General features: G+C 42.3%; 1 protein-coding gene across 2 annotated transcripts in view; it reads right to left on the bottom strand.

Moving 5' to 3' along the window:
• Positions 1-13,073, bottom strand: part of RANBP17 (RAN binding protein 17) — a 227,169-nt gene that overhangs the window by 186,972 nt on the left and 27,124 nt on the right. For both annotated transcript variants that reach the window (XM_089769552.1, XM_025181074.3), the window contains 4 exons: positions 8,873-8,992; positions 6,907-7,053; positions 5,729-5,901; positions 2,071-2,264 (listed from right to left, as the gene is read on the bottom strand). In XM_089769552.1, coding sequence (XP_089625678.1) covers positions 2,071-2,264; positions 5,729-5,901; positions 6,907-7,053; positions 8,873-8,992 — 634 coding nt within the window. The remainder of the gene's footprint in view (positions 1-2,070; positions 2,265-5,728; positions 5,902-6,906; positions 7,054-8,872; positions 8,993-13,073) is intronic.

Genomic DNA, 13,073 nt, shown 5'->3' with positions numbered 1-13,073 from the left:
CAATTTTTCTCTCTCTCATTTTATTCTTTTTAAAAAGCAAGAATGCCTACCTATTTCACAGCAGTGTTTGAGAATTCATTAGTTAACATTTACATTTGACCATACATATTCTATTATAATAATTAATTGTTACTATTAAACAGGATTCCAGAGAGTGCTGAAACCAACCCCGTAACTTACTAGATTTGTGCTTCGCAAGAAACCTGTCATATATAAAAGACACCACTGTCAAAAACAAAATCCCACCCAGGCACAAAATATTCCACAATTACACAATAAATAGCAGCCAATTTAAAATGGTGCAGGGATTACCCAACTAAAAGCAGCACTACCAAAGAATGCATAGCTTGAAATGACCAAATCAACAGCAGGTGCTCCAGTGACTTGAAACACTAAAGCCATCTAATAAAGAGGGGCCATTTCAAATGACTGCAGCAAACAGCAGCTGCTTTTTATAGCTGCACAGTTCAAAGGGCAGTGCCAGTATTTTGAACCAAAAACCCTGGTCAATATCTTGTATTAAAACATAGAGCTACTTACTCTGAGTTATGGAAATAGCTGAGATTTAAACAAATGCTATTTTTCTGATGATAATTTCTCCTTGTTCTCATTTGTGGAAAACAAGATCTCAAGTCCTAACACATAACCAGTTTACCATAATAGTTTTCCCTGTGCTTCACTACTTCCACTATATGAAACATTCAGGGCACTTGCTTTTGCAGCTGCTTAGCTAGACTACACTTTTTTCTTTGGCAAAATAATTATTGCTGTAATAATCTGTAATTATGGTTTATAATAGCAATAATCCCCAAGAAATCAGTCATTACCATAGATCACAAGTAATCGTTAACTACTGTTAATGACCCATTTCTTGGGGATTATTGTTTTAGTAAACTATGACCGCATCACCATCGATAGTGAGAGCAAGACAATATAATAAAATGAGATCTTAATATAATATTAACTTGTTTTGTAACATTAAAAGCCATTAAACATCTACAACTGATGTATAACTAGGGACATAACATTTATTATTCGGCATGAACAGAAGTGGTTAGTTTGCAGAAAAGAAACTGAATTTTTCTGCAAGGGGCAATACAGAATTAAACTGCAAACAACTTTCTCTTATTTCCAATTCAGGCCTAACACTCCTGAGTTAATGTAACTGACCATTTTCCTTTGACGCTAAGCAAGAAGAATCCAACAACAGCAGTGAAGTACAGACTGCAGCTGGACAACAGAAAAATGCCTATTAGTACAAGTTTTCCAATGCACCACAAAAGGAAAAAGTGACAGGTGTATATAGTGAATGTAAGTAAGAGAAAGAGTCAGACCATGTGCATTACATAAGCTAGAACAATAAAATGGCTGCCCACACTGAACACCGCATTTTCAAGATCCAAAATCTATCTGTGAAAGGGGAAAAAACAGCTACATTAGGACAGAATTAGTCACTTACATAGTCAAGTTAAACATGGCATAGCTAGGAAAAATTAATCTATGTAATGAAATTAAATAAGGACAGAATATTGCACAATTTACATACATTAATGCTTTACAGCTAGATGCTTTTCCAATACTAGTAGTAATTAATCCTCACAAAACTAGGAAAGGAACGTATATATAATTAGTGTGTCCATTTTATAGCTGGGACAGCCAAATCAGAAAAGGCCTACTTTTTCAAAAGTGAATGTCAGTTTTGGGTCCCTCCATTTTCTGGTACCCAACTTGAGAAATGTTTTTTCAGGAGTAATGAGTTCTTGCAGCTCCCACTGCCTTCTAATTGAAGGGTGGATGTTCGTCATCTCTGAAAGTCAAGCCTTGGGGTTTTAAATGTGTGAACCAAAATCTGAGGCACTCCAAACGGGAGGCAGCTTTTGAAAATTTGGGCCAAACTGACTTAAGTGAAGTAGAAGTAATATTAGAACTCCACAACTCCCACTTCCCAGACATGCACTCAGGCCACCTGACTACACTTCCCTCATATACACAGACAATATTTTTGCACCATTCCAAGCCCACATAGCAGAGAAGAATGCAGTCTTAATCACAAAAGAAATAAATACTAACCTTCTTGGACTGTGATTTCTAGAGGATTCCTACTAGAAGAGTGCAATAGCTTTTGGTAGTTTTGCGCATTTTGGTCAAACAACTGTACAAGAAGTGCACAGGTCTTTTCATATTCACACCTGCTGACTGTGCAGAGTTGCTCCAGCTGCTGAAATACAGTAGCTGTATCATCCAGAGGATCTTCCAAACCATCTCTGCAATACACACAAAAGAGGAGTTACTTACAAGTAACTATAATCCTTTAAGAGTTGCCTCTGTGCATTCACACCTGTGGTAACTAGCATCTCTAGCATCAAGCCACACTCAGAGGGTTGCCAGCTCTCCCAGACTGAATGGACCAGACACTATTGCTGCAAGTGGTTGGGAGAGATGGCAACCATAAGATACAGGACTGTGTAACTTAGCCATGTCTTCTGGTCAGTCCAGTATCACTCTCATGTGGGAAAGCCATCATTGGCTTAATCTATATAAAGGTGCATACATGCCTCAACCACCTCTGTCCCTTCTCACCAGCCCACAAAGTCCTGAAATACAAAAAACTCAGAGACAGAGAGGAAAGGCAGGTGGGCAATGAGAATGCATAGAAGTAACTCTCGAAGCATAATTGTTACTAGTAAATAATCCTGCTTTTTTCTTAAAAGGGCCTCTATGCATTTCCATGGATGAGACAGTAGCAAACAGTGGCCCCATTAAAGGATGGTGGACAAAGCATTCTAGGCAAAAATGGGCTATGACGATGCCTTACAAAACTGAGCATTAGATCACAATGCCAAGACCAATGAACAATACTTAACAAAAATACTAGCATAGCTCCATGCTGCAACATCGTAAGGCTTTACAATAGCAGTCTCGGACAGATAAAGAGGCAGCTCTGGCCCTAACAAAATTCATCTTTAAACCAAGAGAGGCTGTTGATTTGACTAAGGAGTATCAATGCTCAACATCTAAGCCATAAAAGCAAGAGCTCTCTGGGTAGCCTGGGATCTGAGAAACAAAACAGGAGGAGAGATGTAATATGACAGATTAAAATTTGACACAATCATAGGTAGAAAGATGGGCTGAGATGTCAAAATGGCTTCTTTATGGAATACCACAATGGGTGCAGAGGCTATAAATGAAAAAAAACTCCACCTGGACAGAGCAGTGGGCCAATACTGATGCCACATTTGGGCTAGAAGTATGACATTGGCTCTGTCCTCTCTGATTTTCCTTATGACTGAGTACCAAGGGAAGTGGAGGGAAGGCTAAGAGCAACAATTCATCAGATGAAGATTTTTTATCTCCGTGAGCATTGGTGCAGTAAATGACACTTGGCTGAAATAAGTCAATTTATGGTTGACTGTACCTGAAGAAGAATGAGGATACCACCGACTGGTTTAGGGACCATTCATGTTGGTTGTTTCCTGCTGAGAGTGTCTGCTTGTATGTTCTCCCCCGCTGTTAGATGTACAGCTAGTGGGTTTGCCAAGAGTAACGTCAAAACAAGTAAGCAGTCTCCATAGCAGACATTCATCAGTAGAGGAGACCAAAAACAAATATCTTTTTTATTTTTCTCCTTAGGCTCCTTTCACAGACCAGAATGCTTTCTTGTCCTTTCCTTTCTCTTCTCTTGAGCAGGGTCACAAAGAGACCTGAAAACCTGACTCTCCACAGTGATGTTGACCAGTGCTGACTGAAAGGACACCAAGGAAATTTTTGGTGCCAAAAGATTGCAGTGCCGGAACAGCCCAATTGCATGGAGCATGAAACACCTGACAGCACCAACCAAGAGGCTCAGCCCATTTGCCTCAGGAAGAACTGGAGGCCTGTCAATGAGGGGGGCACTAAAGCAGGGGCAATAAAATGCATCTCAGATCTTCTTACGGAAGATCTCAGCAAAAAGATGGACCTCCAAACTCCCAAAGGAATGCTAGGAAGGTCTAAGGAATCCAACTGCACCTGAAATATTAATGATCTGTTCCTCCTCAACTAATAAGAGACAGTGCAGCAAGCTGTACCCTGGGAGACTATGAACCTGTCTCATGCACAGTAGACACCAAACGTGCAACTATCTCTGCAAAGATGGCTGAGAAGGTGGCACAGCTTTACAACTCTATATGGGGTTTAGCCTAGGCAATAATCCAAGGCAAGTGGCCCCAACTACACTAATTTTAATATGACAGACTGAACTCACTATAAAAGCATAGGGTTAACAGACCTGAGAAGTAACTCCACTTAGGTCTTGCAACAAAGGAACTGAGATGGCTACGGTAATGCTCTTCCTCGTATAGACTGACATGATGTCAGCAAACTAGCACGAGAACACTACTAAACTCCTCAGGAGACAAAGCTTTTATACAGTTTCACAGCTTAATACACAGAGGTCTCTAAAGAAGGATTAAACATTTTTAATAGTGATAGAAATGTAGCTGTGTTAGTCTGGTGTAGCTGAAACAAAATACAGGACTATGTAGCACTTTAAAGACTAAGAAGATGGGTCTGGCCCACGAAAGCTCATCATCTAATAAACCATCTTGTTAGTCTTTAAAGTGCTTCATAGTCCTAAACATTTTTAGTTATTCAAAACATGCTTTTTCTGTGGGTGTTTTATTTGAAGTGATTGTATGGTAAAATTTGTCTAAAATATAAAAGGGATTTTGGCTATACAATGTCAAGTTAATAAATAGAAATTACTGCTTGGGACAATAAGCATAAATCTATATAGCAAATGATGGAAGTGTTCACTTACACACTTACTGCAAACAAAAATAATACACAATCAGCATAGATTTGAATTTAATTAACCAATTTGTCATGGCATTTAAAACAGAAATATGATAACCAACCCTTATTTTCAATTTTTTAAAGTATATTCTCTGAAAAGTGACTATAGAGAAAGAAATGTGGCATTCCATTTTTGCATGTATCAGTTACTTTTGCCTAACTGCAAAGCCTTGAAAATAAAATTGGCTTCCTTACAGTATATACACATCAACAACAAGAGAAATTCTGGAAGTGGAACCTAGTTAGCAATTCTTTTGATGATACATGAATTGGAATAGAATCCAGCTCACTCTAACTTGTATTGCCCCTGTGTAGAATATGCAGCTTGTAGCTTTTTTTTTTTTTTTGTACTAAAATGATTGACTACAACTTTGAATGCAACAGGGAGCATTTGGGTGAGTAAAAAGAGTCTTCTTTACAGACATTTTTCAGAGAAGAACCACACTTGAAAATAATTATGCTACCTCATCTTGTGTTACTCACATCCTTTCTGCCTTCTTTTTCTGATGTATGGAGAGATCCTAGGAAACACCTTGCTAGGAAGCCACTGCTCTGATGGCATAAATTACTGAAGAGGCTCAATATAAAATATATTTGAGATACTAGATAATAACTGGCAAGGATCTTATTCTAAAATAAGGAGGTCTTGGGGGGAAAAATCAACTTGAACTCAAGTTTCATTTTTGATTTTTAGACAATGGACCAAATTCTGATCTCAGAATAGTGTAACACAGTAGTGACTAACATCAGTGAATATTAGTTAATGTAACTGATGTGATTATCAAGGCCATTAAGTTGTACTGATTTCAAAACAAAAGTACAACAGAAAGAACAAAATGCCAGCTAATCAGTGCTCTAAAACTGCAAAGTTCTATTCATACTGAAGAAGGTTTACCTTATTACTACAGGAACAGATTCCAGTCTAGAAGTAATATATGCTTTTGTGATCTCTGGTGCATATGTATCTAAAAGGTGTGGTTCTGTTGATTTCACAAAAGGTACTGATGCTACCATTCTCTGCCACAGAGTCAGCAGATAGTGAACGCTGTTTGGAGCAAACTCCCAGTGCTACAAAGAAACAAATGCAATTTTAACTAGGGCATATCTTACCCCAGCGTGAAAATTTACAAACATACAAATTTTATCTTTACTATTAGTATAATTTATGTTGAGGAAATGCTCAACACCCCCAATCAGAATTGAGGCGCCAATGAATTATACCAGACTGAGGTAGTCAAAAAACAACTTGCGAACCACATCTAGCTCTTTTACAGTTAAAGTGCAGCTCCTGGAGCCTCGCCCTCTTTCCCTTCCCTCCCACCCCGACAGTTCTTTGTCTAGCAAACTAGGAGGGGGAGGGAGCTTCGCACAGAGACAACGGGCTCTGCTGAGTGCAGGGGTCACAATTTAATGGTTCCCCCACTCTACTCTCACCCTCAGCAGACCCCCTAGTAGCTACCTTGTGAAAAGGCAGCAGCAAAGAACTGGGAGCTACAGGAAAGGGCCTCTGTGTTAGCTCCTCTACCTCTCATCGGGGCCAAAACTCCCAGCTTGCTGGCCCCAGCAGCATCACGGCCTAATCATGTGATCAAGTGGAGCCAGCAAACCCTGGCAAAAATCCAGTGGGGGACACGACCACATGTGCCCCCTACGACACATCACCTCTGGCTTCTGCCTAGTGGAGAGGGGAGTCTCAGGGTTTCAGGCCCACAGATGCAGCTGCTGAGTTGCAGCTTCAGCAGGACTGGAGCTGAAGCCCCAAGACTCCTCCACTTGGAGGACTGAAGCCCCGAGCCCCAGTAAATGCCTCCTGCGGGCTCTTGAACTTCTGAAGATTGTTATACACATCCCGGAGGATCAGTAACTTTGGCCCCCGCTGTACTAAATACTTTAGCACAAACACACAGGAAGATGCATGCCCAGGGCTGAAGAGTTTATTAAGTCACATTACTGGCAAACTTGGAACACTGTACATTTTCAAGTAAAACAACAGCAACTGAATACTAACCCAACCCCCAAAACAAAAAACTAAATCCACATCTGTCAAGGATTCAAGGTTGTAAATATCCTTACCTGTAGGCTAGTAATAGTGAAATTGGCTATCAATCTGATAACCTCTGAGTAATCCTTCACCATTACTAATTCTCCCAACTGGTAGTTTGTTTTTAATCGAGCCAAAAAACGACAGAACTCATGGTAATTACCTGGATCAGATAAACCCTAAAATTACACAAGAAACAAAGTTTTAAAAAATTATTAGATTAACGTAATATGCTCACAGCAACTGAATGCAGTAATTCTTTTGGCAACAGAAAAATAGGAGGACAGGACTCCCTTAAGGGTCCCTACTCTATTTGGGAGATAACAGAGATGAAGAGGGGGACAGAAGTGGCTAGATAAGGGATGGCCACTGATCTACCCTACGTACCAGGGCAGGAGCAGGGTATTTATATCCCTGAATTGCAGAAACAATTCTCTTGATCTCTCTCAATCCCTGATTAGCAACACACATCTTCCCACAGAGCAGAACCAGGTTTCATGATCAGCTGTGGGGTGGGATGTTTTAGCCTTCCCTACAGCAGGTCAGCCAATGAGAAACGTAAGGTGGCTCCATCAAGATGTCCCAACTAAGTAAGCAGCAGGTGTGGGAAGTGTCCAGTGCTGGTTCTCGTTATGGAAGGGATAAACAGGAGTTGGGAGATGATTTAGGGAGAGGTATTCTTTAAAGGAAGCTGAAGAAAGGGAGGTTGGGGCTTCTAATGTCTGGCATAGCAGGAAGATAATCCCCTTTGCTTTGTCAGTCCTCCTTAACATACACATTAGGGGCAGACAATGGGATCCAACAATAGGCTGGCTGAGACCAGGCTGGGAAAGAAAAGGGCTTATGGCAACCATCCCAAATAAATGGAAACAATTAAGGAAAGAATGATGACCAGCACTGTACACTTTATGACCAGCTATTTCCCTATACATTGTGAGACTAAAAGATGTGGCCCAGTTAAACCACATATTGCCATTCCTACATGGCCAAGAAAATGATATATGATCACTTCAAACACTCTCAATTTAACAAATGATTACTTTGCTGTGCATAGCTTATTTCCTATGAACAGTGTCCTAACATGATCTCTGGTTAAGAAAGGAGGGGAAGCGTGGAAAGAAGTCCTCTTGAGGATGGTCATGTGAATGGCTACGTGACTGTCACACAGGTTACAGACTCTGTGACTTTCTGTGACCTCCGTGGCTTCTGCAATGGTCAGTGCAGCTGGCCCAGGCTGTCCCAGCAAAACAGGCAGCCCCTGGGCCAGCTGCACTGGTGGCTGCTGGGCAGCTTAGGCATAGCATGGGGCACAGGGCTGGGTCAGGTAATTGGAGTGCAGGGTGGTGCTTACATCAAGGGACTTCCCAGAAGCGGCCTGCATTTCCCTGCAGCTCCTAAGGCGGAAGAGGTAAGGCGAAGGCGGCCCCTCTGCATGCTGCCGCCACCACAGCTTTGCCCCCTCAGCTCCCAGTAGATGCAGTTCCCAGCCGATAGGAGCTGCGGAGCCACAGCTTGCAGTGAAGGCAGCGCACAGAGGAGGTTGCGGGGACATGCCAGCCACTTCTGGGGAGCTGCGCAGAACCAGGTAGGTAATCTGCCAGCACCTCCCCCCCCCGCCCCAGCAGGGGTCCCAGGCCACATGTCACCAATTACCCTGACCCTACACTAGAAGGGGTCCCAGGCTGGGTGCCACTACCAGGCCTTCTGCTAGCACCAGCGGAGGTCCTGAACCATCTCCTGCAGGGTGCCCCAGACCGAACCCCACTCAGAGCACCCAAGGCTGCCCCGGTCCATATTTAGTTAGGGGTATATACTACAAGTCATGGACAGGCCACAGACTGTGCCTTTTTGTTTACTGCCTGTGACATTATCCATGACTTTTACTAAAAATACATATAACTAAAATGTAGCCTTAGTCCTGAGAGATGAAGAGAGGCAACAAGGTTACGATGGAGCACAGAAATAAGTTTAACATTTGCAAAGAACTTTAACAAATACCTGAGGATTTTCAAGGATTCTTTTCACTCCTTTGATTAGATTACCAAGATACTTGGCACGTTCTGGATTGCTAAATAAAGATCTTCTAGTAGAAGCAAACTGAACTAAACAGGAAAGTGCCTAAAAAAAAAGAAAAGAAAAGAATTGTAAAATCAAAAAAGGACATCTTTCCTGCCTGACCTGTCTTTCGTCTTCCTCTCATTTGGAAGGGTTATTCCCAGGGCTGCTGCATCAATTGTTATTCAGATTGCTCGATATATCCCATGATAAGACCACTTCCATTCCTTATATTAACTGCCAAAGAGAAGGTTATTCACTCTGTGAACTATCTGAAATACTTTGAGATGTGTCTCCTCTTGATTCTGCATTATAGGTGCAAGGGATCAGAGATCTTTGGTAGTAGTGCCCACTGGCCTCACATATACTCCTTCCTGTCTTGCGCCGTGGGTGACATATCTATAGATCACTTTGTAATCTAACTGCCCTTGGTTCCTTTTCTACTACAAAGCTTATATTTGAGATTGAAGCAGGGGAGGTGGAGAACAGTAGAGGAGCACCTCTTTTCTTCTTCAAGTAGTGTACTTGCCTGTAGGTGACTGTAGAGTAATGACCCTAGATGGAAGGCTGGGGTTGTGGAATGGTGTCCAATATAGAGGAAACGCCAATGAATCCTAGAAGAGCATCTGATCACGGACAACTGAACAATGTTGGCTAAAAGTGTTTGTGGATGCCTAGGTGGTTGCTTTGCAAATGCAGTGATTGCCACATTGTTGAGAAAGACAACTGAGATGGAGAGAGAGCTAGTGGACTGCACTCGAGCTCCAGGTGGAAGTAGCTGGTTGTGGAATTGATAACAAAGATGTTTGCACTGTGAGCTCCACTTAGAAAGATGATGTTTGGATACAGACACTCCCTTTGATCATTCTGCAATTGAGAAGAATAAGTATGCAATTATCTCAAGGATTTAGTTCTACCAAAGTAAAAGGCTAATGCTTGCCTAATGCCCAAGTTGAGTAATAGCATCACTTCTTGTTGGTGGGTATGTGGCCTTGGAAAGAAACAAGGAGGGTGAACGGGTTGGCTCAAATGGAAGGAGGATGGACCTTGAGTAGGAGTTTTGGATGCCTGTGTAACATGACCTTGTCCTTGTGCAAAATTCTATATGGAAGTATGACATGAAAGCCCCTTCTACAACTACTCAAATCAACACAAAGTCTACAAAAAATGCAGTTTTCATGGAAGGATGAATGCAGGTGCACATTGCCATGAACTCAAATATAGTGGTCTGGCGATATGGTACAAAACAAGGTTGGAATCCTAAGGTTGGGTGGGATGTCACATGTGAGGTTCAAAAGGCCTTTAAGGAATCTTTTCACGAGCAGGTGGGTGAATATGAAACAGTCTTTATCTTGGGGCGGAATGCTGGGATATTGGCTAAGTGCATATGAATGGAGCTTGTAGGTAGGCCTGATCTTTTAAGATCTAGGATATAATTAGAATGAGTGGTTATAAGATATTAATCATTGAGACATGATTGGCCATGTACTGGGATTAGAATCTTTCCCACTTTTGCAATTAAGTACAGTGAATCATGTCATATCTCTTACGCATGACGGTATGTTCCCTGATCACTCTACAACTGGCTCCACACATCTTCTCATAGGTTGCAGGCTGAGTTCTTGATTCCAATCAATGACTTGCTCATCTGAAGGTATGGCTCTTTCATGGTTTCAGAATTCAAAAATGACATGTTCAGATTCAGTAAAAGAGGTTCTCTTATGTTGTAGGAGCAGACATGACACGACTTACTGTATTTGCAAAATATGTCACAATCATGTTGGGGCTCTGAAGATGATTTGGACTCATTCCATCTACATACTGTGGAGTAGTATGAACAAAAGAAGAAAAGGTGGGTGGAAAAGCAGAGAGTATTAGAGCATCCCGTGTAATGAAGAAGGCATCTTCCAGAGACCTATGGCCTAGACCTGCCCAGGAGCAAAACTAAAGGCATTTTGGGTTCTCTGGTGTGATAAAGAAATCTATGTGGAAATCCCCAGCAGATAAATATGCACTGAAGGACTCTTATATCTACTGTACTTCCAAATCATGATCTAACTGCCCTCAGTTCCTTTTCCACCTGGAAGTCTTGTGAGAATCGTCCACCCTGTCAGTTGATGTAAAATATGCAGGCAATATTGTCTTTCTGGTGTCTGATTATTAGCGGTAGGAAATGCAAGCATATATTGTGAATTGCTCACTGCTCTACAAAGTTAATATGGGTTGGCACTGTCCCTGCGCCATGTGGATCTGAAGGAGTTACCCTCCTACTGATTAAGGAGGGGTCAGTTGTCAGAATCAGGAAAAGTGCTAATTGGAGAAAATGGACATATACATATGTTTTGGACTTTTGTCCACCAATGTAGTAAGTACTGGATCTTAAATAGACATGGATAGGAGTTTATGAAGACTGTGTTGGTGAGATATTTACATTGTGTGTAGCCACACCCGGAGACAGTACATGTGCGACCCAGCATATTTTACCATGAACATGGCTGCTGCCATATGGCTGAGCAACTGAAGGTATTGTTTTGACAGTTCCTTCACTGTGTTTCTCGGTCCCAAGAAACAGCACTGTTCACCTGTGGTCCTATCCATTTAGGTACACAGACAGTCATGGGAGCTAACTCCTGATGATGTTGAGTCTACTGGCATTCTCTGATGTGGTTCCTTGGAAGGGACCAGTTTCTTCCCATCTAAGCATGAAAAAGAGGATTTCCTTCTGAATGGCTGCAGAAAGTGGGAGTCAGCTGATAACCAAGTCGAGTATGAGAGCTGTACAGAGAAGTATCAGGGCTGGGGTCCAAAGCTGGCTGTAGAGAACTCTCCATGAGAAGTTTCAATCTGAGTTCGTGGTTCTGGGTTGTTGAGTTAATGCAGAGAGTGCACTACTGTGACATGGTCCTCACTGAGGCAGCAGATGCACCAAGACTGTTTCATATGAGTAAAGCCTAACCCACTACCTCTTGAGCTACGGGAATCCCAGCATAGTCCAGGGAAGGCGGGAGTTGGGGGAGACTCCCAAGAAGGAATAGCAGAAAACAGGGAAGCATAAGGAAATGGGAAGGGAAGAGTTAGAAAGTTTTAGTTTCTTATAAGGAGGGGGAAAAAATCATGAAAACGGGTAATAACTACTATAGGGTATGTCTACACTACCCCGCTAGTTCGAACTAGCGGGGTAATGTATGCATACCGCACTTGCTAATGAAGCCCGGGATTTGAATTTCCCGGGCTTCATTAGCATAAGTGGGGAGCCGCCATTTTTAAATCCCCGCTGCTTCGAACCCCGTGCAGCGCGGCTACACGGGGCTCGAACTAGGTAGTTCGGACTAGGTTCCTATTCCGAACTATCGTTACTCCTCGTGAAACGAGGTGTACCGGTAGTTCGGAATAGGCACCTAGTCCGAACTACCTAGTTCGAGCCCCGTGTAGCCGCGCTGCACGGGGTTCGAAGCAGCGGGGATTTAAAAATGGCGGCTCCCCGCTTATGCTAATGAAGCCCGGGAAATTCAAATCCCGGGCTTCATTAGCAAGTGCGGTATGCATACATTACCCTCCTAGTTCGAACTAGGAGGGTAGTGTACACATACCCTAAGTTAGGTAAGTTAAATGAGAGTATCTCTAGAGATAAAAAGATGGAGCTCTGGCTTCCATTTCATACCAAAGGCAGTTTAGAATAAACTGAAAGCAGTTGAACTGTACAGCACTATATACAGATGTCAAGCCTGGCACAATATGAGGTGGAGCAAATGTGAAGCCCAACCACACTGGTAATGAAGCTCTCTGATCCAAGATGCAGAGGGAGCTGACACACCTACAGTGGGACACCCAAAAGGACACTTACAGTGGAACACTCATAGCGTCACTACTCAGAGAAGAACTGACTAACTAAAACGTACCATGACGGTTGTCTGCCTCAGGTGAAATTTTGTTTTTGGCATGTTTCAGCCAAAAGAATTCAGCCATGTCCAAGAAACAGACGAGGTATAGGAGACAGATGAGACTAGAAGAGGAGATTGAGGTGGGATAGAAAATGTGTCTGGTAGTTGGTGGTATAAGGCTGTGACTGGGTTGGGCATGGAGACTGGGAGTTGATGGTAGGAAACCTCCTAAAAGCACTGGCTGCTCCGAATTAGATAACAGT

The sequence above is a fragment of the Pelodiscus sinensis genome, chromosome 16 (assembly GCF_052426305.1).
Source record: "Pelodiscus sinensis isolate ZL-2025 chromosome 16, ASM5242630v1, whole genome shotgun sequence".
In the NCBI taxonomy this organism is placed as follows: Eukaryota; Metazoa; Chordata; order Testudines; family Trionychidae; genus Pelodiscus; species Pelodiscus sinensis.
The sequence above is the reverse complement of the archived record's forward strand: the minus strand, read 5'-3'. Positions and strand labels throughout refer to the sequence as shown.